At 43.2% G+C, this 24,541-nt stretch overlaps 1 protein-coding gene across 3 annotated transcripts; it reads left to right on the top strand.

Annotated features, from left to right (window-relative positions):
• The first annotated feature begins 1,884 nt into the window (after positions 1-1,884).
• Positions 1,885-17,422, top strand: SLC35E3 (solute carrier family 35 member E3). 3 transcript variants are annotated; one of them, XM_059402505.1, is made up of 7 exons: positions 1,886-2,514; positions 3,385-3,495; positions 7,994-8,152; positions 10,829-10,911; positions 11,162-11,936; positions 14,492-14,699; positions 16,035-17,422. In XM_059402505.1, exons 1-5 carry the CDS (start codon positions 2,113-2,115, stop codon positions 11,193-11,195), a joined length of 789 nt encoding a protein of 262 aa, XP_059258488.1. In that variant the 5' UTR covers positions 1,886-2,112; the 3' UTR covers positions 11,196-11,936; positions 14,492-14,699; positions 16,035-17,422. The 3 variants fall into 3 exon arrangements, with proteins under 3 accessions (XP_059258487.1, XP_059258488.1, XP_059258489.1); XM_059402506.1 differs by lacking the exon at positions 14,492-14,699; XM_059402504.1 differs by lacking the exons at positions 11,162-11,936; positions 14,492-14,699 and having other exon boundaries at positions 1,885-2,514; positions 15,253-17,422.
• Positions 17,423-24,541: the final 7,119 nt, after the last annotated feature.

Below are 24,541 nucleotides of genomic sequence, written 5' to 3'. Positions count from 1 at the left end.
AGAGGGTCTGGTCTGGCTTTACTCCACACTATCTTCCAGGTGCCAAATTTAGTGCCTGACACAAAACAGGGGCTCAATATTTAAATAATTCTTACATCAAAGAGGAAATTAAAATTGTCAATCAGACTACTTGGGAATTAAGGACTGGGGCACCTGGGTAGCTCAGTCGTTACACATCTGATCCCAAGAGGATTGAGCCCCACATAGGTCTCCCTGCTCAGTGGGAAGCCTGCTTCTCCCTCTCCCACTCCCTATGCTTGTATTCCCTCTCACTGTCTTTTTGTCGAATAAAAAATAAAATATTAAAAAAAAAAGGAATTAAGGACTGAGAATATTATACTGTCTTGACTGTGAGTAAAGGTATTCTCAGGAGGGAAACTCCTAGCCTAAGTCCTTTTTTTTTTTTTTTTTTAAGATTATTTATTTATTTATTTGACAGAGATCACAAGTAGGCAGAGAGGCAGGCAGAGAGAGAGAGAGGAGGAAGCAGGCTCCCTGCTGAGCAGAGCCCGATGCGGGACTCGATCCCAGGACGGTGAGATCATGACCTGAGCCGAAGGCAGCGGCTCAACCCACTGAGCCACCCAGGCGCCCCAAGTCCTTTTTTTTTAAAATTATTTTTCAAGTATTTATTTGAGGGAGAGAAAGAGCATGTATGCCCATTCCCAAGTGAGCCTGGGGAAGAGCAAAGAGGATGGAAAGGAGAAGGGAGGTAACTCCAGCAGACTCTGGGCAGCTGAGTTCAGCACCCCAGACTAGGGGCTCCATCTCTTCACCCTGAGGTCATGACCTGAGTGAAACCACGAGTTGTGCTCAACCCACTGAGCCACCCAGGTGCCCCAAAGTCCTTTTATTTTTAAGTAAATTAACTGAACATTCTATTCAAGAAATTAGGGAGAAAAAAGAAAAAAGGAAATAACCTGAATCAAAATCATTGAAAAGGCCAATAAAATAGTCAAACTATGGGATCCCTGGTTCAGTCGGTTAAGCGTCTGCCTTCAGCTCAGACTCCGGTCATGATCCCAGAGCCCTGGGATCCCATAGCCCATCCGGCTCTCTGCTCCGCAGGGAGCCTGCTTCTGCTGCCTGTTCCCCCTGCTTATGTGCTTGCGTGCTCTCGCTCTCTCTCCAAATAAAATAAAAACTTAAGCTTAAAATAGTCAGATTACTGGCAAGACTAATCAAGGGACAAAAAAAAAAAAAAAAAAAAAACCCAAATGCGTTTTTACAGTAAGTGGTAGGACAATAGATAAAAATAAATTTTAAATATGGTAGGTCACTATATACAACGCTAACCAAGTATATCAGGACATTTAGGTTTGCCGGCTATTTTTCAAGAACAATTAAAAGCCCCAACATTGATTCAAAAAGAAAATCGAAATGGTGTACTAACGATGATAAGTATGAGTTCATCATGCTATTTTTGTATGTTTTGATTGTTAAGATAAAATGTTTAAAAATAAGTGCCTCTCTACCTACTTGTGATCTCTATCTGTCAAATAAATAAATAAAATCTTTAAAAAAAATGTTTAAAAATAAGCTTCCAAGAAGTAATGCTGTCCCTTCTTTGGCTATGACCACATCTGCTCAGCACCTGTCTCGTACATAAAACTGGCCCATAGCGTCCGCACTCCACCAGCTTGAAAGCAGCTGTCTAGCGAGTGAGTCAGCTGACACCCAGGAGAAGTCCAACATCAAGAGAGGGGTCCCAGACGGACCCAACCAGAGCTGACGTTAGGCCACCAAAGAGGTAGGGGACCGAGGACGCGGTTTTAATCTCACCCCGAGCCCAACGCGCCTGTGCAGGGTAGAGACCGCCCCATCCACACCTCGGGGGCGGAAGCTCGGGCGCCCCGAACCACGTGGTCGCGGGCGGAGCGGGGCGGGGCGCGCGGGACGTGCTGCCGCGTCGTCACCAGCTGAATGGGCGGCGGCGGAGCATGTGTGTGCGGCTGAGGCTGCTGCCCGCCCGGGACGTGGAGAGTGCATGCCTCTCCCGGGCCAGACCGTGAAGCCGGAGAGGACGTGGCGGCGGCGGAGGAGGGGGAGAGCAGCGGGAGGCAGGCTGGGCATCCCTCTTCGGGGCTGGAGGGCTCCGGCTTGGCCGGGATTATGGCATCGCTTGCGGACCGAATGCGAGGCAACGGGCGCATCGCCGCTGGGCTCCTGCTCAACCTCCTGGTGTCCATCTGCATCGTGTTTCTCAACAAATGGATCTATGTGCACCACGGCTTCCCTAACATGAGCCTGACCCTGGTGCACTTCGTGGTCACCTGGCTGGGCTTGTACATCTGCCAGAAGCTGGACATCTTTGCCCCCAAAAGTCTACCGCCTTCCAAACTCCTCCTCCTGGCCCTCAGCTTCTGTGGCTTCGTGGTCTTCACCAACCTCTCTCTGCAGAATAACACCATAGGCACCTATCAGCTGGCCAAGGCCATGACCACGCCGGTCATCATAGTCATCCAGACCCTCTGCTACAAGAAAACCTTCTCTACCAAAATACAGCTCACGCTGGTGAGTAGCTTCAGCTTGGCAAGGCGCACCTTTACCAGTCCATCTCCTGGACCGTCTTTCTCCCCGGGAAATTCGAATGTTTAGCCTTGTGCCACACTCTTTCCCCATCGTCTTGAAATCCACCAGTGAGTCATCCGTGGCCATGTGAACTTCAGGTTTATTTGGGAGAGGTGAATAAAGTCATCTTGGCACTCTGTTGGGTTCTTAGCCCAGAAGAGTGTGCTTGTTTAAGTTTTAGTAACTACTGTTTGTTGGAAATCTGTAAATGCTGTGATTGGTAAGAAAAGAAAGCTGTATTGCATTATGCAGTTCAGCGTTTCAGAATATCTGCAAAATCTCAAACTGAAAAATGGCCCTCCTTTGATCCAGGAGAATAAAATCTTATATGGTAAACGTTAAAGATTCAATATACAATATGTCTCTGAGTATGTCTTCAGTGACATACTGCAGAGGTTTTTTTGTGTCTTTAAATAAAAGGAGATGATAATTTTAGTACTTAATAATTTACAGTATTTAAATTCTTAATGCTTTTGTTATACCTTCATGCTTATGGTTTGTTTAGACACTAGTTTGGGGAGGGTCCTCTGTACTTGCAGGTTTAATGTGTTTGTTGCAAATTGCAATGCATTGACTCATTAATTTTACCCAGAATTTTAAGTAGAATTAAATATGAACATAAATATAGAATTAACTTATTTCATTTTGAAGAAATCAGTTTGTTTTTTCAAATGGAAAAAAAATCCAATTATAGAGGTTCATTGTTTCCCAGTGATGTTTTTATGATTAACCTTGTAAGACAACATGAAAGAAATACTACATTTATGTCTCATGAATTTAATCTGAACGACATTTGCCTCTTTTTCTTTACAGATTCCTATAACCTTAGGTGTAATCCTAAATTCTTATTACGATGTGAAGTTTAATTTCCTTGGAATGGTGTTTGCTGCTCTTGGTGTTTTAGTTACATCCCTTTATCAAGTGGTTGGTAATTTTTTTTTTCTTTATGTGCCTTTTTAGCAGATTTCATAAATTTTGAAGCTGTATCCCAAGGTTTAGAAAATACAGTATAGAGACAATAGACTGTTGGGAAGAAAGCATAATTGCATAAATTGTCTGACTCAAGGTGAAGAGAAGAAAGGAGTCAGAGAAACTTTGGTGTTTGATGCTCACCAAGTACCTCCCTACCTGTTGTAAGTGTATAATATCCATGCTTCACAGTCTGAGTTTGTGAGGATGCTGTAGCATTATCTGGGAAATCTTTACAAAATAAGTAATAAGACTTCATTCTTGAAACCAAGACTACTGGTGAAATTTGTGATTTACTCTTTAATTATAAGATTACTATGAAGGAGCAAGTCCATTTCCAAAATTTGAACAGGAAAGGAAAATTTGAGATTTATAAATCTTTTCCTCAAAAAATATGCTGCTGACACTACTTGTACATCACCTTCCAATGATTTGTCTATATCCATATTTTCTAGCAATGGGTATTTCACTTCTGGTACTATTGTATCCCAGTGCCTTGCCTATAGGAGGCTCTCATTAAAAATTTATGCCTGGATCCACTCACTTCATTACAGTAAAATCTCAGCAAGTATTTTTTGTTGTTGTTTCTTAGGTAGTTGGGAAAAATAACTTGGTGTAGGGTGCTGTGAAACTATTTTCTCTATACTGAAAACCTTGGACTGGAAATTCTGTGTGTGCCTGCATGGGGAGTCAGAACCAAATTGTGTAACTGATTTTTTTTTTCCCCACAAATATCTGCTGGTTATAAACTAAGGTGTTCTTGTTATGAATGTTACAGGTTTAAGAATACAGGCTTAGCATCTGAAACATTATAGTACTGATCATTTCAGAAACATTGTTGTATAGACATTGTGGGATTGAGTACATTTTTAAGTGGGAAGGAGCTGTGTAAATAAGAGACCAATGTCAGGAAGAGATGTCAGGAAGACCACTCTGTGCTGTCATTTGGCTCCAAGATACTCTCACTACAGAGAGGAATTAGAGCAAGCTAACCCTTGTGCTTTAAGAAGGTTTGCTTAGATATACTTCAGTGAGTTTAAATTTTGTTATTAGATATAGTAAGTGAACATTCCTGTGCCTCTTTTTTTGTTAAGCAGATTTTTTTTTGCCCAAGAGGGATTACTTATTTACTAAGTACAACAAAAAATTTTATTTATTGAACATCAGAATTTCTTGTATCCCTGACACATAAATTCAACTCAGAGTATTCACTGTCCTTTCCAATATGACCATTTTCCCCACAAGCCTCAAAATTACTGTAGATTAGAATCAAAGATAGATACTGTAGATTAGGATTCTGTATCCCTCAGGTACATATTTGAAATGGGATTGACTAAGGAATGATTGTGGACAAACTAATAGGCAGAGTTTTCTATTATTAGTAAACAGTAAAAGTACTGTTAAGGACTCCCCAAAAGTTCACTTTAAAAAAGCTGTATTTTCGGGGTGCCTGGGTGGCTCAGTGAGTTAAGCCTCTGCCTTCAGCTCAGGTCATGATCTCAGGGTCCTGGGATTGAGCCCCACATCGGGCTCTCTGCTCAGCGGGGAGCCTGCTTCCCCCTCTCTCTGCCTACCTCTCTGTCTGCTTGTGATCTCTGTCAAATAAATAAATAAAATCTTAAAAAAAAAAAAAAGGCTGTAGTTTCCCATTGTATCCAGGTGTAATTTCTAAGTCATTTCTTCTTATAGTGTTAGGGCAATCAAAGGAGTTAAAAGATGAGTGATAAGGTAATAGCTTTAGTTGTGGAAAGATGGCAGATTACCTTAGGCATTCGTTCAGCAGACATTCCTTTTGCTTGATGCTCAGCCTTGAAGATACAAAGATGAAAAGCAACTAAAATTCAGCATGGTAGAAACACATGTAGAGCGCTAATCGCAGTGTAGCTCAGGGTCTGAGGAAAGTTCCGCGGAACATCCAGGAGGAAGTGGCACTTCTACAAGGGAGTGGTGAGGTTAAGACTTCATGGAAAAGTTAGCGATTTAAATGGAAGGGCCCACAGGAATTTGCTTAGCAGAGCAGTACAGCAGAGGTCTTTCTTTGCAACGATGTGTGGACATACGGAGCATTTCTGGAGAACTTGATGGATTTGGTGAGATTCTAGTTGCCTTGTAGAAACCTGAGGCTTAAGGGTGGGCAAGACCAGATGGCACAGTCTTGAATGTCATGCTGAGGAAGTGTGCTCCTTATCCTGCAGGCGCCAGGAAGGGGTTTAGATTGGGGGAGCGGAGGAGTGACTTGATCATTACCTGTGTTTCAGTGAAGTAACTGGTGACAGTGACAGATGAGCAGCTAGGAAGCTGTCTGTGGTTCAAGGGAAAGACAGGAAGGCACCGGACAGAAAGTGGGAGAGGAAAACACAGAGCCCAGGAACTTTTTGGAGAAGGAATGAGCAGTACCGGACAGAATGTAGAATGAGAAAAGGAAGGCATCTCATCCTTGGGGGAGATGAGGTCTTTAATGATGGGAGGAACACAGGAGGAGCTAATTTGGGGAGGTAAGTACTGACTTGGCTTTAGAACAGTCCCTGCAGATCGTGTAAGTGAAGGCAGCCGGTAAGCTGTTGGAGTTTGGGGACTAGCGGTGCCCTGAGAAAGGAGGTCAGAGCTGGAGATGTCTTCAGGTGTAAGTGAGATCAGTCAGGGAGATAAAAGAAAAAGATGGGACATCTACCTTACATATAGTCAATGAAGGAAGACATGAGTGAGGAAACAGTGCAGACCAGAAGTCAAGGTCTTCCAGGAGACGTTTGCCTGTTCCGCAGACAGCCCCCACAGGAAGAGGGCAGAGGGATGTCACCTCTGAAGGTGAGAGTGCCCTTTGGGGGAGCAGTTGCATTAGAGTGATGGTGGGCAGAAGCCAGGGAGCAGTGCAGTGAGAAATGGAGGCCTTGAGAAGAGCCACCATTCCAGGCGGTTCTCTGTCACACACGCAGCTATCCAGTGAGGCTGCTAAAGAAACCGAGGAGCAGGCATCCACACTCTGCCTCCGTTTTTGCTCCCTGTACCCTTCCCAGGAGCAGGCCGCAGAAGAATTGGTTCTTTGTCCTTTGTAGTCACAGAAGACTCTCAGTGAAGGCGGGCAGAGTATGTTTCAAATTTCCTGCTCTTCTATTTTTGTCTTGGTGTATTTCTATAGCTTTCGAGTTTATAGAACAGGATACCCAGATCTACAGGAAAAAGAATTATGTAGGAGCAGTTATTCAAAAGCTTGGCTGTTCCTGCCAGATCGTATTCAACCAGTCCTGTCAGGCCTTCTTTAAAGCCTCCTTTTAGTCGTATTTGTGAAACATTTTGAGGATGGATGGGATTTGAGGTTTTGAGGTGTTGGTTCTCCTGAATAATATAGGTTTTTTTTAAAAAATCTTTTTAAAAGATTTTGTTTATTTTAGAAAAAGAGAGAGAATGAACAGGGGGAGGAGCAGAGGAAGAGTGACCAGCCAGCTCTGCACTCAGTGTGGAACCCAACTTAGGCTCGATCCCACAATCCTGAGAGCAGGAGCTGAGCCAAAATCAAGGGTTAGACACTCAACTGACTGAGCCACGCGGGCACCCCTTGAATGATACAATCTTTATTTGTTTATTTTTTTAAGATTTTTATCTTATCTGACAGAGAGAGTGAGCCCACGCACAAACAGGGTGAGTGTCAGGGAGAGGGAGAAGGAGAAGCAGGCTCCCCGAAGAGCAGAGAGCCTGCCGATGTGGGCTCGATTCCAGGACCCTGAGATCATGACGTGAGCCCAAGGCAGACACTTAACCAACTGAGCCACCCCTGATACAGTCTTTTAAAGTGATTTGCAATTACCTACTTTCTTCTAGTGTACTCATGGGGGATTACTCACAGTAAAATCATCCAGAAAGAAGAAAATTCCTTCTGCCATTGTCTGGGTTTTCTTACATTAATGAAAAGGTCTCACATAATACTCTAGCCACCCACACTGGCAGCCAGGATCGCTGAGGTTCCTGTCAATCCCTAATTAGTCTGCCCTGCTTACCCCCTACTTCTTTTGAGGGGTGGGGGAGCAGTTTTAGAAAGACGTGAAGTCTAACACTGCATCTCTGTTCCTGCTGGTCACCTAAATGTCCACTCCTTTTCCCAAGATCTGATATCCGTGGGGCCCCCCCATATGAATTCATTGACTTGCCCCATTTACTAGGGTCAGCAGGGAAGAGAGGATATTTTTTCTCCTTCTTTATAACTGAAAAGAAAACAGATTGTCAAACATTGAATTTGCAAAGCTCCTTTCATCCAGGGTGCTTCAAGGACATTTGTATATTATTGATCTTTAAAAAAAAAAAAAAATGATCTTTGGAGTCTTGTAGAAGAATTAGGCATTTCTGCTTCCCTCAGCCCTGCCCCATGTTCCCATCCTGGTGACTGGAGTCACATCTTTTGTTTACTAAGTGGTGATGGTTCTTTTTCCTAACCTCAAGCCTTTCGTCTCCTGATTTTCAGTGGGTAGGAGCCAAGCAGCATGAATTGCAAGTGAACTCCATGCAGCTCTTGTATTACCAGGCCCCCATGTCCTCCGCCATGTTGCTGGTCGCTGTGCCCTTCTTCGAGCCAGTGTTCGGAGAAGGAGGAATATTTGGCCCCTGGTCACTGTCTGCATTGGTAAGTTCTCATTGTTTCGCTAAGAAACAAGAGAATCATCCCTCTGCTATTAGTGCGATTTTTAGTTTTCAGAGCACGATCTCAGATCCATTCTCACATTTAATCTTCATAATTACCCTTGAAGGGAGGCAAGCGAAGGATTCTCTTTTAGATGAAGAGACTGAGGCACAGCGTGTGTGTGTGTGTGTGTGTGTAATTTTATAGACACGGACTCGTGTCATAAATGCTGTTCTGATCATGGATTCCTTTTCCCCAGCCCTCCTCCCCGCACACATTCAGCATTTCATTTCCCCGTCTCTGCCCCTGGAGGTAAGTCTTGTTAACATTCTAGTGTGTGTTCTTCCATATTTTGCTCTGTGCTATCCATACGCATGTAAACAGTACACATACACATACACACATGTATATACATAAATTAAATGTTTATTTCTTTGACAAAAGTGGGGTCATAACGAAAATAATTTTCTGCATCTTGCTTTTCTCGCTTCGTACCTCATGAACATCTCTTCAGATGTTCTGTTCAGTGTCCGTATCATAGACCCGGTGTTGCAGTAGACAGCCTTATTATATATATCTTTGGGAACTGGCGCTTTTTTTTCCTTTGGAATAGAGTTCTAAGAGCAGAATGTCCAGATCAAAGGGAGGTGTACTTTGGGGACATTTTAAGTTAGAAAGTACAACCCCCCTCCTTAGGGAAGGAATTTCTGCTTCCCACAACCTTAACCTTTGGAACACAGTACGCAGAAAAAGCTTGTTTGTTGGTAGTGATCATTTCTCAAACTTGCACAGCCCTCACTCTATCCTGAGAACAACTCCAACACTTGGCAAATGTTAACTTATTTAATCATCATAACAACGTTATTAGGTGACTGCTATTATTATCCTCATATTTAGGGTAGAGGATGAGGAAACTGAGGGGCAGATGTAAGGAGCTGACTTAAGACCCCACAATCAGTCAGCAGACCAAGCATGCTGACTCCAAAACCCATGTTCTCAGGTGCTCTGCTCCGCTGCCTGTGAGCAAATGCTGGTGGTTTCCAGTTCACATCTTTGCATATAACCTTTTATCCACGGTAGAAATCACTTGTCCGTCTCTCAGATAGTATTTCCTCTTAATTTTACCAAAGTGCTAGCCGTCTTGGTTACCTGGTCTTCACACTCTTGCAGCATAGATAGCTTAAACCGAAAGGAGGGGCTTTCTGCGATAGGCCCCCTGACAGAGTCGAAGAAGAAAAGTGGCCCGCAAAAAGTCAGAGGAACTAAGAGCATAGCGGTCTGAGTCCACTGAGTGAGAAAGAGTCACCTTCGTTCCTTAAGGTCCCTAGAGGGCATCGTTGCCTCAAAGTAGAGCAGGCAATTATGTTTTCAGTGATGGTTCAAGTCATCAAGGAGTACACGTGTAACATTCTGTCAACTCAATAAAATTAACAACAGTATATTTCTAGAAACAGTTTTTAAGTCTTTAATGCTCTTAGTTGAAAATATAACGGACGCACTGTGGTAAAACAAATGAAGTGTTACTTTTGTTACCTAAATAGGACACAGTCCAGCTCCTTCAGTCCTCCTGTGACCTCCGTGATCTAAAAGCTGATAAAAGCCTCAGGGGATAGAGGACTCTTCAAATACGACATTTTTTCTTTAGAATTTATATTTCTTAATAATTCAAATCATAACTGATACTTTATCTGATTCTCTTATTTTGGAAGTAGAATATAACTTTATAATCTTTTAAATACAACAGTGGGAAAGGTCTGAATGGATGCACTAGGGGCCCACAGGGGCTTAGCCACTTTGTCCCCCATCCTCAGCCAAGCCAGTTTCTTCACGTCCCACGCACACGTCTTGTGCTTTCTTGCAGCCGTGCTTTGGCCCCTACTGTTACGACTGCTTGGAGTCCTACCCCTTCTTTGTCTAATCTGTACATGCATTCAAGGTCCAAACACCCACTCCCTTTTCCTTCCTCTGTTCGTCTGTGAAAAGGGATAATATTTTACTACCTCATGGGTGTTTGTGAGGACTAAACTAGTTAATATATGTAAAACATGGAGGACAGTTGTTGGCACGTCATAAGTGCTGGGTAAGTGCCAGCTATGATTATCATGATTTTTAGTATGTCGTCAAGTGGTTTCCAAGCTCTTTGAGGACAAGACCCTATTCTGTTCCTCAAAAGGTCATGGAAAAACACTGAACACCCATTGATTTAATTTAAATAAGGATAAATATGAGCAATTAATAGAAAAACATCTGGAAGGATACATACAAAGGTATTAACAGTGGTGGGTGGTTAGGATTATAAAAGTCCTTACCTTCTTTTTTCTTATCTTTTATTTTCTGATTTTTCTATATGGAATGTGTATTACTTTTATAATTAGAAATTATTACAAAATAAATTTTCATCAGATGGATAAGAAAAGTGAACCTGGAAATTTACATTCAACCAGGATGTTACTGGAGAACTTTCTATTGCACCTTGTAGACAAAATTACATTTCAAATAGTATTTGTTCCGCTATTTTACCCTCAATTCTTGCCGTCTCCCAAATGGATTTTTTTTAAACTCTTGTTCTTAATGGTGGTTATTTAAGTTTTTAGAAATGCCTAATGAGATGGATTTTTACTTGATGATGATAATGATCGCAACTGCTTTACATTAATGATTCTTTGGGTTTGTTTGTAGCTTATGGTGCTGCTCTCTGGAGTAATAGCTTTCATGGTGAACTTATCGATTTATTGGATCATTGGGAACACGTCACCAGTCACGTATCCTTTTCCTAATGGCTCATGAATGCATTGTCTTTTCTATTTTCCCAAACTCTGTCACATTCATTTCCTTCTGTGAGTCTTGCATTTACTATTACGTGTTCTAAATTGAGTAGCTAGGCTGATCTTCAGTCTTTTCCTGTATCTTTCCACATTAGACTCTATGGAAACTTAAAGAAAGGTGAGCCAGGGAAATAGGTTAGTTTTCTTATGCAGCAAGTGACCTTTACCCTTATCAAAATCAACATAGAACACCAAGCCTGGCCTATAGTAGAGTTAAATAAATACTTGTTGAGTGGATAATGGAATGGATGCTGGGTTTTTTTGTTGTTGTTGGTTTTTTTTTTTTTAATCAATTTTCAGTCCCTGTAGTATTAAAGTACAGGTACAGCCAATCCAAAAACAAAAGATAACTTCAGACCATTGACATCTGACTTTTGAACATGGTTTTGTACTTATTTGGATATGGGTGTGCCTGTTTTTCTCAGTATTACTTCCCAATCAAGAAATGAAATCAGGCCTCAAAGGTCTGAATCATTTGTAACATTTTGCTTGTCATTCTGTTTCTCTTCTCATTTCACTCCTTCTCCACTCTTAAGCAAAGGCAAAGAAGGATTTCCCCAATTCAGAGAGGTAGTTTAGTAACATCATATCCAAAGTGTGCTGATCTATTTAAATGAGTGAACGCTGAGATGTCACCAAAGTTAAAAAGCAGCCTATTTGTCAACTATCAATAAATACAACAGTTATAATAAGAATGATTTAAAAACCAAAAATCCCCTACATTTAGTAAATATTTATCTTGCACCAGGCTCTGTTGGAAAGAAACGCCTCAGATGTAGTAGGCATTGGACTCTCAAAGCAGCTCTGTCGGATAAATTCTATCATTATATTTTGCAGAGGAGGAAGCAGAGGTGCAGAGACGTTAAGTCATATGCTTAAGGTCATATGGCTGAGAAGTCTGGTATCCAGATTTGGACCCACAGAGTCTAGTCCCCGACCTTGTCCCCTGCTGCCGAATCAAGGTATCCAGTGCTGTGCCCTGATTAAGAACATTCATTCATTCAACCAATATTTTTTTAAAATTTTAAATTATTATTATTAAGATTATATTTATTTGACAGAGAAAGACAGTGAGAGAGGGAACACAAGCAGGGGGAGTGGGAGAGAGAGAGGCAGGTTCCTGGCTAAGCAGGGAGCCCGATACAGGGCTCGATCTCAGGACCCTGGCATCATGACCTGAGCCAAAGGCCAACAACCTTAACAACTGAGCCACCCAGGTGCCCCTCAACCAATGTTTATTGAACAACCACTATAAACCATTCACTGACTTAATAAGTCCTTCCACGATGAATATCTACCATATGTTGGGCATGGAGATACAGGGGTGAGCAAAAATCCTTGCTCTCCCAGGTTTCCTTTCTGGTGAGGGAGACTAAAGAAAAAAATTCACGTATACATGTACAGTGTCAGATACTGTGAGGTGCCAAGGACAAAAAGTAAAGCAGGGAAGAGAATCTGAAATGTCGGGGACTGGGTTGAAATTCGCAGGGAGAGTCAGGAGGGCATCTACAGGGAGGGGATTTTGGAGTGAAGACCTGGAGGAAATGAAGCCACCCCATGCAGACCAGGATGAAGAGTGTTCCTGGCAGAGGGAGCCGCAGGGAGGCCCTGACGAGCAACCAGGAGGCCTCGAGGTTGCAGCAGGGAGAGCGCAGCGTGGGGAATAGTAAGGCTCTGAGCAGAACAGGGCGCTGGGCTGAGCAGAGCTTGCACCTGAGATGGGAAGCTGTTGGCACTCGGAGCAAAGAAGGGACGAGCTTTTATCTACATTCCAACATGATCACTCTGGGCTACGATGTTGAGGACGGCCTGAAGCGGGCGTTTCAGCATGAGTGCAGTTGACCGTGTGGGTTGGACAGTTCTTGTTTGCAGACGCCTGTCGGGTGCACTCCAGGATATTCAGCAGCACCCCGGCTTCTGCCTGCTGGGTGCCAGTGGCGCCCCCTTTTTCCCAATTATGATAGCCGAAAGATGTCTAGTCCTCTTTGGTGGCAACGTCACCCCGGCTGAGGAGCACTGCACTGAAAGAATGGCACTGCCGCAGCTGAAGTAGAACAGCCCGAAGGAGGTTTGGGGGTGGGGAGCTGTGGGGAGAGCAAGTCTGAGAGTTCAAGGTCGGGATCTCAGCTGCAGCTGTTCCAGGGACAGTCAGGTGTCCTGTGTGGAGGCTGTTTGAAGCAGGGAGGCCAATTACCAAGTAAACAAGTAGAAGAGCCGCCCAGAGATTGGGTCCTGGGTCCCGTCCGTGTTGACTGTTCCAGAGCTAAGAGGAACAGGCAGTGGAGTAGCGACCAAGGTATTGGAGGAGGAGGGGGGTCAGCCATGTTGAATGCCACTGACAGGTCAAGCCGAGGAAGGCCAGGAATTGAGGAGGGGCCTTGGGAAGGTGGAGGGCGCTGCTGTTCTGACAAGAGCTTTCTGAGCATCGGGGGAAAGCCTGACTGGGGCAGTGAGGGGAACTAGAGAGGGGAATTGGAAATACCAGGTGTAGAGTATTCCTTTTTTATTTAATTGAAAGTGTGTGTATATATATATTTTTTTTTAATTTATTATTATTATTATTATTTTTACCTCACTGAAGAATTTTCTTTACATATGCCTTCCCTCTCACATAACTGTCTTCCACAGATCATCTCATGATGATCTGAGGAGTATTCTAACACTGAAGTGTTAGAACCAGTGGCTTTCAGATAGTTCCCCGTGGAAAATGAAGCCTGTCCCCTAACGGTTAGAATTAGCTCCTGGGGAAGAGCCTCTGTCCCTCAGGAAATGCCATCTGGTGGGTCAGGCGAGCACAGATCCCCTGGTCACACGGCCAGCGTTCTCCTGCCCGGAAGGAACCGGCAGAAAACAGAGCGGGAGCGGAGAGGTCAGAAGGCCCAGGTGTGCACACCCGGCCCGGCCCGGCCCTGCAGCTGTCACTCTCCTCTGCCATCAGTCAGCGCTGGTCACATCTGCAGGGTTGGGGTGCGGGGAGTGTTGCCCCAAGAAGATGCCCCAAGCCCCCGGCAGGTGTGTATCATGCATAAATGCTGCTGTTGACAGCTGCTGACACACGGGGTGCATATATTAGCTTAATTAATCCGTGAGGTCGCTTTTATCAGTTTCCATTGTACAGGCAGGGAAGCTGAGGCACAGAGTGGCAGCTGTTTCTTTTCTTTCTTTTTTTAGATTTTTAAAATTTTATTTGACAGAGAGTGAGCACTAGAGCGCACAAGCCAGTGGGGGGTGGTGCGCAGCAACCAGAAGGGGATAGAGAAGCAGGCCTCCCACTGAGCAGAGAGCCTGACTCCACTTTGGGTTTGAGCCCACGACCCTGGGATCAAGACCTGAACAGAAGGCAGACGCTCAACCGACTGAGCCACCCAGGCGCCCCTGGTAGCTATTTCAAATAGCGTTACTGGAAGAATAGCCGGCTACACAGTAGACATCTGAAAACATAGTGAAGTCCTGATTTATGTGGAAAAATGTGTAAAATATGGAAAGCCTGATTTTTGAAGGTATGGTACGTGTTTAGTCTATCTTCAGCACAGAGATCTGGAAAGCCTGAATCTGGTGGCATGTTACTGCTGGCCGCACCCCAGACTGGAACGTGGAGTTGGACTTAAATAGACCCGTCCACGTCTGGACTCCAACTCTGCCACTTCCCAACGCGGTGATCTAAGTTATTTGAAATCCTTGGGCCCTAACAGTTGCAGGATGGGAAGAATGATCCCGCAGTGAAGGTAAATGTTATGCCTGATGACGCGAGGGGACACGCGCAGGTAGCATGGGCCCCTGCGTTTCCCTCCCAAACAGAGCCCTGCTGGGTGTGTTTACCTTGAGTCTGCCCTCTGCTGCCACGCGCATCTCCCGCATTTGCCAGGGGAAGTTTATTAGAAAGAGCACTGTAAAACATAGTCATAAGTTGCTGGGCAAAATAGCTTCTCTATACCTTGTTCCCAATTCCTTTCCAGCCTTATAGCAAAGCCCCTTTGCTCTGGAGAGAGATAGTCGAGGTGGTTGAGGCAGTCTCGGGTCCCTGTTGCTGAAGCCTGGGATTGACGAGGCCAAAGTCCTTGTTTCCTGTATGGGGGCGGGGGTGGAGAGGTTGGGGGTGTGAATCAGTCTGTGCTTCATGCAGTTCTCCAGCCACGGGAAGGCTTTGCTTCACACAAATGTGTGCGCGCCCGTGTGAATGTAACACCTAGCTTGCTTTCCCTTCTCAGTGTGTGTGTGAGTGTGTGGCTGTCTCAATCTACCTTGTTGGTTTTGTTGATCCTTAGCCAAAAACCTCAGCTATAACATGTTTGGACACTTCAAGTTCTGCATTACTTTATTTGGAGGCTATGTTTTATTTAAGGATCCATTGTCAATTAATCAGGGTCTCGGCATGTTATGCACATTATTTGGCATTCTCGCCTATACCCATTTTAAACTCAGTGAACAGGAAGGAAGTAAGAGTAAATTGGTACAGCGTCCATAATTAGGTTTTGGTGGAGAAGAGAAAGTCACCCCAGGAAGATTTTTAAAAAATGTTAATTGAGTGTGCAAGTTACTTTTCATAGAAGAGGAAAAATTTGTATCGCAAAATTCACTGAATGATGGTTTGCAAGATGTAACACAAAGGAAATTTTATTCATAAATAGGACTTTCTCTTTTAGAATACCTCTAAGACCATGGCTCATGCTTCTTTTCCAGGACTGGTTATATGAAGTCTGTGGGATGATTTGATTATACCAAATGAAATACATGAAATTAAAGTTCTATAATAGGGACAGAGGGGTCCAGATCACCGCACTACACATGTGTCGTGGTTTGTAAGTGTTCAGACCCTTCTAAGGAAGGACAGCAAGGACTCCTCTGCTTACTTATAGGTTGCCCCCAGTGTGAGCTCTTTTATAATTTCAGCCAAAGTGTTCAAGTCAGAATTTAAATCTAGCATTTCTATTTTAGTTTGTCTAGTGTAACTTCCTGCTTATTTCACTAACGGGAATGAAATAGCATTTATAGAAAGCAAAGCATAGGAAAGAAGCCCATAAGAAAAAATCCAAATCTAAAAGTACCATTTTTTTTTTCAGAGAAAATGGATAGAAGTTACACGTTATCCAGAAAACTGCAGTTGCTATTAGTATTCTCTTGTTTCTGAGCTCTCAGTGAACTCTAGAAACTGTATCGGATGTTAAAAAAACAGAAGAGGAGACGGTGGATGGAACTGAGCAAGTGTCTTATCCCATTTGTTCTCTTGGCCTCTTTGAGCATTTCCTTTTGGTAACTTCTTGCTGTCATCTCCTTGCTGTCACCCTCCCTTCCACACTGGAGGCCAGCATGGAGCTTTCTCTGTCGCTGAAAGCTTTATAGTAAATTCTCTTTCTAAGGTGGCTGAGGAAAATTGTCATTGCAAAAGTCAGGGCAAATACTATTCAAACATTAAGCAGAAACATGGTGAAAATGTGTGGAAAGCTTTTAAAGAGCAGTAGAAAAATAGTCAATATTTAACCAGTTCCATTAGTTATTAAGGGGATAATTTTTTAAAATTAGCTTACAAGGGAAATACAGGGTTTCGACCGAAGGCAATGTAGTGCGCCACACATTTCCTTGCAAAATGTGTTTCTGCCTTCCAGCTTCTTCACAGTTGAGCATTAAAAGCTGTTGTTGGTAACTTCTCACAATAAATTGACTGCAACGGTCCCTCTTGTAATAAATAACTCTTTTAAAAATGTTACATATACCTTTTAGGATTTTTTTCCCCTGGCCTGTTTGAAATGAAAAACCTCACTGAAAATCTGTTTTGACAGAATTTCAAGGTATCGGTCAATTGTCAAGTGACTAGTGTGTGTGATTTTCTGTTTTTGTTTTAAATATTCTTTGATTCTTCTCAGTTTCTAAAGATATACTTTATTGTGCTAAGAACTAGGAAGCTATCTTTCTTACCAGATGAGCCTCAGGCATTATGTTTGTCTAAGAAATGTTCTCTGGATGTGTTTAAATTAACATATAATTATTTCCCTAAAGCTGGAGAAAAGTATTTCCATGCAGCAAGGATTACGTGACTTCTGCATATGAACAGCTGAGTTGATTTGTGTTATGCGGAAATTCTTTTTAACTGTAAATACTTGGGGGTATAATCATATTGGGGAGGCTTATAATAAATGACTGATGTCAGTAGGAAGGCAATAAAAAGGTTAGAGCAAGATCGGGTCAGGGTATGTGTATATAAAAATGAATAAAATTCCTACCACTGGAACTGGAGTCTCATCAACAGTTTTTGCCCTGAAGATGATCTTCCCATTGAAAAGGAAATTCCTGGAGGAATAACTGGGCGCAGCCACAGAAACTGTGCTGTGGAGGAACCCTCACTGTCTTTTTGTTACAGATGTAACTGTACTTGTTTTTAATTCTGTGTTAAATGGCCGAACTTCAGTTTTTACCTGTTACAAATAAAGAGAACCTGTTATTTTTACTTTCATATTGTGTGTCAGAACTTTATAGAACCGGTGAAAGAAGGAGAGCATCTGTGTGTGTTTGCAGTGGTAATGCTGGCCTGTCCAGCTCCCCAAAATGCAGAATCTAATACAAAATTTTCATGCTACTTTAAATTTAACACAGGGGCACCTGGCTGGCTCAGTCAGAGGAGCATGTGACTCTTGATCTTGGGGTTGTGGGTTCGAGCCCAGTGTTGGGTATAGAGATTACTTTAAAAAATGAAATCTTTTAAAAATAGTCATAACATGGGGTGCCTGGGTGGCTCAGTCAGTTAAGTATCTGACTCTTGATTTCTGCTCAGATCCTGATCTTAGAGTCCTGAGATGGAGCCCAGTGCCGGGCTCCATGCTTAGTGGGGAATCAGTCCCATGCTTGGGATTCCCTCCCTCTACCCCTACCCCCAATCATGCTCTCTCTCTCTAAAATAAATAAATAAAATCTAAAAATATATATATATACCTTAAAGGAGAACTCTGTCTCTGAAATGAAACAGGCTTTCTCCTGTTTCATTTTTACTTACTTTTTTTTTTTTATTTTTTAAAGATTTTATTTGAGAGAGCAAAAGCAATCACAGAGAGAGAGGGATCACAGAGGCAGAGAGAGAAGCAGACTCACCGCTCAGCGGAGAGCCCAATGCAGGGCTTAATCCCAGGACCCCAAGATCATGACCTGAGCCAAAGGCAGCCCCTTAACCAACTGAGCCACCCAGGTGCCCCTCTCCTGTTTCATTTTTAAAAATGCTTTTTAAACCTTGTCATTTTATAAGTTACTAGTTTTTTGTTTTGTTTTGTTTTTTAAAGCAACAGCACTGGGATGCCTGGGTGGCTCAGTTGGTTAAGCCAGGGTCCTGGGATCGAGTCCCACAGCGGGCTCCTTGCTTTGCAGGGAGCTTGCTTCTCTCTCTGCCTCTGCCTGCCACTCTGCCTGCTTGTGCTCTCTCTCTCTCTCTCTCTCTGACCAATAAATAAAATCTTTTTAAAAAAATAAAAGCAATAGCATTAATCAAGATTCCACTGACTCCATCAGTAAGTAGTTGTTGGGTGAATGAATATACAGAATGGCCAAAGGTGAATGTCTGATAGAAAGAATGGAGACGAGATTTATTCGATACATTCTGTTGGCATTTCTAGTCCAAAACTTGAACTGGATTTACTTGCTATACTTTCTAGCAGAGAAAATATTAATTAATTAAAAAAAGATATTAAAAATAAGGCATTCAATCGCTTCTCGGCCTTTTGGCTAAGATCAAGTGTAAAAATAAGGCATTCAATGAAAACGAAGTGAGTTTATGATGACAAATTCAGATAAATGCTAAACACATACTTCTCTAGAGCATATAACAAGAATCTGGTCCAGAATTGGCTGTCTGTGAGGGTGCCCATGAAGAAAAGCCGACTGAGCTGAGCTCTGATGGATTTATGGAAGTTAGATATGTAGAGGGAGGGGATTGCATTCTGGTAAAAAGGAATAGCACATGCAAAGGCCCCTGGGTTGGAGGAATTATGATGAGCCGAACTACAAATGGGATGCAGTAGAGAGGCTACATTTCAGGAAGGGGAGGTACGGTGTGGCATGAGCCTGGAAAGGAAGGCTGACCTCTGGACCATAGAACACCTTGCAGCCCATGTTAGGAATCTAGTCTGAGCAAGAGGGGGTGTTCTGAGTATTGTCGCAGTCAACCCCTTTGTTTTGAAACTAATGAAGGAGAACCAGAGGGATGCTAGGAGACCAGCTGGAAGGCAATGTACCGAGATGTGATAGCTTGAAGGGCTGGTGGCAGTGAGATGATAGACATGGACAGATCCAGGAGAATTTAGTAGATGGCATCAACCTGGCTGGAGATGGATTGAAAATAGAGGGCATGGGAGAGGTGAAGTCAGGAATCACCGATTATTGGGTCTGGTTGGTGTTGCTGAGACAGAATGGTGCCTTCTGTGAAACAAGAAATACAAGACAAGGTGTGGCATGGGAAGGAGGAGGAGGATGAGTTCATACACTGTCATCTTGGTTTCGAGTTGTCTTTGAGACATCCAGTTAAAAATGCTAATCAAGGGGCACCTGGGTGGCTCAGTGGGTTAAGCCTCTGCCTTTGGCTCAGGTCATGATTGTGGGGTTTGGGGATCGAGCCCCGCATCAGGCTCTCTGCTCCGTGGGGAGCCTGCTTCCTCCTCTCTCTCTGCCTGCCTCTCTGTCTTGTGATCTCTGTCAAATAAATAAATAAAATCTTTTTTTAAAATGTTAGTCAAATAATCAGATACACAGATCTAGAAGTCAGGAAATGTTTTAGTTGGAATGGAGATAGTATGAGGGGAGCTCACGGGGTATGAATGATACGGATGAAAACACCGATCTGGATGGGCTCACCTAGGAAGCATGTACAAAACAAGAAGACCGTTTACAGCCAAGCCTTGAGGAGCTCTGGCATACACCGGTGGAGGAAAATAATTCTGAGAAGAAAAAGACAAGAAAAAGATAAGAGTGGGAGAGGGGGTGGACAAATGGGACGGCACTGCGGAGAGGTGAACATAGATGTTACAGAAAGATAACCACTGCGTTTGCTGGCCATCCGCTGTCCATCTTAGGAAAGCGGTTTCTGCGGAGTGATGGTAGCCAACGCAGATGGGAGAGGGTCGAGCCAGCGTGCGAGAGGACATGGAATCTTCGAGTACCGACAATTCTGTGGCTATTGCAGCACGTGATATCGAGTGCGTATGAGCGGGGGGCTTTTTGTGTGTGTCTAAGGCTTCAACCATAACGGTAATTTATTATAAGTAAAATTGGAAAACACCAAATAACGCTGTGTACCCCCTGCAAGTAGAGTACATGCTTCTTTCTGTAAGCAGGGATGATCTTTTGTCCCACAAGGACATTTCCTTTTTTGCTTCTGAAGGTATTTTTGAAATATGGGTTGCTATTAATAAGATCAACAGTTACTTTTGCCAACTGCCAGCATACTTTGAAAAAAAAAGTTTGCAAACCCACTAGGGGATGCTTAGTTGTGCATTTTTTGGTTTCTATGGCTGCAAGATAACCCCGCCAAGAAAAAGACCAGTCTTAGGCTGGGAGCTAGTATGGCACAGTGGAACAGGTGAGCCTGGACATTGGGATTATGGCTTCTGGTCCAGACTCTGCCATCACGCCAATAGACTTTGGCTTTGGGCTATATTGCTTGACTCTTGGTTCTTGTTTCTTCGTCTACAAAATGAGGGCTTTGATCCAAGTGATTTCCAAGGGACTCTTTATCTCCCAAAAACCCTGGTTCTGCTTTTTCAGCTTGAAATGATAATTTCTCCTTTGTTTATATTGAGAACAGGTTTGATTAAATAAGGTAGATTTTGTTTGATCCTTTTTTTTTTTTAAAGATTTTATTTATCTATTTGACAGAGAGAAATCACAAGTAGGCAGAGAGGCAAGCAGAGAGAGAGGAGGAAGCAGGCTCCCTGCTGAGCAGAGAGCCCGATGCGGGACTCCATCCCAGGACCCTGAGATCATGACCTGAGCCGAAGGCAGCGGCTCAACCCACCGAGCCACCCAGGTGCCCCTTGTTTGATCCTTTTAAGAAGTCTCCTTGTTCATGTGAATTTTTTTTTTTTTACTGGTGGATTGTTTTTAGAAAGTATATGCAAAACATTAAATGTAATTTATGTTCATATTTGTTATGTTAGAGGACATACAATTTCATTTGATTTATCAAAATTGCTTCACGCTTCATGGGGTGCCTGGGTGGCTCAGTGGGTTAAAGGCTCTGCCTTCAGCTCAGGTCATGATCCCAGGGTCCTGGGATCAAGCCCCGCATCTGGCTCTTTTCTTGGCGAGGAGCCTGCTTCCCTTCCTCTCTCTCTCTGCCTGCCTCTCTGCCTACTTGTGATCTGTGTCTGTCAAATAAATAAAATCTTTTTTAAAAAATTGCTTCACACTTCATAAGAAAGTCATTGGGAGGTAAATTATTGCCAATTCACCAAATTATTTACAGAGGTATATTTTTTGATATGCTGTATCCAATTTGGAAAACAGCACATCACTGAAACCATAGTAATTCACATTTTTCTATTTAATTAAAAATCTCATAAATACTATGTATACCCCAAGAACAAGCCTGCTTATTTATTTAACCAGTCAGGATTATGTTTCTTTTTTTTTTTTTTTCCCCCTTAAGGACTTCATTTTTTTAGAGCAGATACAGGTTCATATGCATTTCTAAATGTTTAATTTTTATTACCCATAAAAATTAATTTTTCTTTTTCTTTTTTTTTTTTTTTTCTGAAAGAGAGAACAAGGGTTGGGGAGGGACAGAGCTGGGAGAGGGAGAGGGAGAGAGAGAATCTTAAGCAGGCTCCATTCCCAGCATGGAGCCCGAACATGGGGCTCAATCCCATGACCCTGAGATCATGATCTGAATCAAAATCAAGAATCAGACACGTTACTGACTAAGCCACTCAGGCACCCAAAAGTATTTTTTCTTTTACAATCAAATGATCTGTACCAACCAAATGTTTTCATTTTCCTTTTCCTGTTTGTTCTTGCACTCCCCAAAGTCAGTTTCCTATTTTCTCAGTTCTCCTCTCAATTTAAAATTAGTGTTGGAGGTTTGGTACAGAAGAGTGATGGGGAAAGGTCTTACCAGGACATGGGAGGCTCAAAATAAATTAGTCTGTTGAGATTTGGGGTCTCCAAAATTGGGATTTACCATTGGAATGATCAGACTTGCCAGGTCTTTCCCTGCCTGGAGTTTAGAAGGAAGACTAACATCTTTTTTTTTTTTTTTTAAGATTTTATTTATTTTATTTGACAGACAGAGATCACAAGTAGGAAGAAAGGCAGGCAGAGAGAGAGAGGAGGAAGCAGGCTCCCTGCTGAGCAGAGAGCCTGATACGGGGCTCAATCCCAGGATCCTGGGATCATGACCTGAACCAAAGGCAGAGGCTTTAACCCACTGAGCCACCCAGGCGCCCCAAGACTAACATCTTTGAACTAGAGTTCTTAGAGCATCATGGAGGGGCTCACTGACTATTTGCTAGAATCAGAATGTTTTATACAATTTAACAAAAAGTTACACAGGGGGGAAAAATGGGCAAAAATTCTGTGGAAACATGGTTTCCTAACCAAATACCCATTCCTATTCCTTGCTTTTACTCCAGAGGGTAGAAATGCTAACTTTTCTTTTCACCATATTGCCACATAGTTAGCGATAGTCGTGTAAGATCTTGCCAGTGATACATAATTGGAGGTCGCTGAGGATTTCTGGGGCATTTTTTGTTTTCCTGCTAAAAGGGGCAGATGTGGCCGGCATTGCCTTTTCCTGCCTTGAATGTAGCTGTGGATGTCCAGACTTGTCCTAATTCGTAGAGCAGAAGGGAAGAGAACCTGATTTGAAAGTGCTGAGCTGCTAAAACAAGGCCATCGTGTGCCTATTTCCAGGCTTCTAGTTCTAGATGAAAAGTAAACCCTTATTACGTTAAGCCACTTTTAATTGCTACTTGCTGGTGAAGGAATACCAATGAGAATTTGAGGGTGAAAGGGGGCAGAAATGGAGGACTTGCTCTGTTAGACTTTGAAACCCAGGAAGCAACAAGTGAATGTCGCTGGTTAAGGACAAAACTAGAGTTGGTGCTAGGCTGATCCCAGCCATCTTTGCAGTCCATAGAACATGAAACGCTGGGGGCCAGGGGGTTGGGAGAGAAGAAATTGTTTGGTAGAGATGGAGTCCACACTTGGAGCTATTGGTGCCTTGGGGGTGACTGAACCAGTTCTGACAGGAACAAACTTTCCAGTTAAGTGGGAGGTCGTCTGCCTGGCCCTCCACTGTCCCCTTTTTGCTCCTTGATTTTGATCATCCCAAATTACCCAATACTCCCCTTGCCCCAGCCCCAGCCTTACACTTTCTCAGTAACTACCTCATTCCCAGTGTTTCCCCCAGTTCTTCAAGTTGAGTTGGTAGGTCAAGAAAGTACTATCACCAATGACTTAAAGGTCATGGCTCTATCTTGGTACTGGACATCAGTGTGAAGGTTCTATAGATACTCTGTAAGAGGACCAAGGAAAACTTACTCTAGTAATCCTCCAAGACTTCCATAAAATCACAGGAGAATGGAGTTTCACTCCAGGGTCTCCCACTGCCCACACACATAGGACTGTGGATATTAGTGAAGCCTGTATGCTGGGAGGAAATGAAGTGATTGTCATGGAAGACTCTTCAGCCAAACATCGGACCATTTTTCTGAAATAAAGAATACCATGAGGGTCTCCAAAGCCTGGAGTCAAATAGTGATCCTCTCAGGGATGGCAAGCTTGTGGCTCTCTCTTACCTCTGGAAAGCTCAATACTGTTCTGAAACTCAGGGATTTTGCTGAGGAAACTGTGGGCTACAACTTTTGTCCTTTCTTCCCCCGACACTGCACAGTGTGGCCCCACAGAAGTATGACAAGGCCTGTCATCATGGGTTCTCAAATGTCATCATGTTTGTCTCCATTCTGATGCCAACCTTGGCCTCACCCTCCTTGTGAAGGTCCAAGTGGAGCGGTTTAAATCTCCCCCACGCTAACGGGTCAGAGAAGCCAAAGGAAGTCAAGTTGCTCCTCGGGAACCTGCTAAACATGGAGTTCACTCAAAGAATGACCACGGCAGGGTTTACAAACAATGGGGTCATGCAGCTGATAACAGTTCCCTGGACTAGTGCCACTTAAGGTATGGACCAGTGTCTGTCCATGAACAGTTTCTTACCTGTTCAAACAACGTAAGTACATAAGTTGAGTAGTACTGAGAGATTTTATAGCACTTCAGTGTTACCATGAAGGATAGTCATTTGTCTTTGTATGTTACAGAGTATTACTCTTCAATGGATTAGGAGTAAAAAATTCATTTTCAAACAGTTGGAGGATTGCTTCTCCCCATCTGGAGAGAAATTGCCAGAGTTTGGGCCACAAAGTGATTTGATTATGAGGAACTTTGTGGTTCACTCGGACTGGCCTCTAAGTTACGTGGCTTAAAACAGGTCAAATGTTAGGGCCTTTGAATTCTCAGACCTCTCCGGCCCACTAGAGCCGTGGAGTTTAGTGGAGGGATAAGAAGACCATAGGGCAATAAGATTGGGGCTTCTTATATA

This window comes from Mustela nigripes, chromosome 6 (assembly GCF_022355385.1).
Source record: "Mustela nigripes isolate SB6536 chromosome 6, MUSNIG.SB6536, whole genome shotgun sequence".
Taxonomy (NCBI): Eukaryota; Metazoa; Chordata; class Mammalia; order Carnivora; family Mustelidae; genus Mustela; species Mustela nigripes.
This window is presented reverse-complemented; position numbering and strand designations above follow the sequence as displayed.

Excerpts from the sequence above, each read along its gene's own strand:
- SLC35E3 (XM_059402504.1), top strand. The coding sequence starts at position 2,113 with ATGGCATCGCTTGCGGACCGAATGCGAGGCAACGGGCGCATCGCCGCT. Across the intron at positions 8,153-10,828 it reads CCTGGTCACTGTCTGCATTG|CTTATGGTGCTGCTCTCTGG; the intron begins GTAAGTTCTCAT and ends GTTTGTTTGTAG. Across the intron at positions 10,912-15,252 it reads GGGAACACGTCACCAGTCAC|CTATAACATGTTTGGACACT; the intron begins GTATCCTTTTCC and ends CAAAAACCTCAG.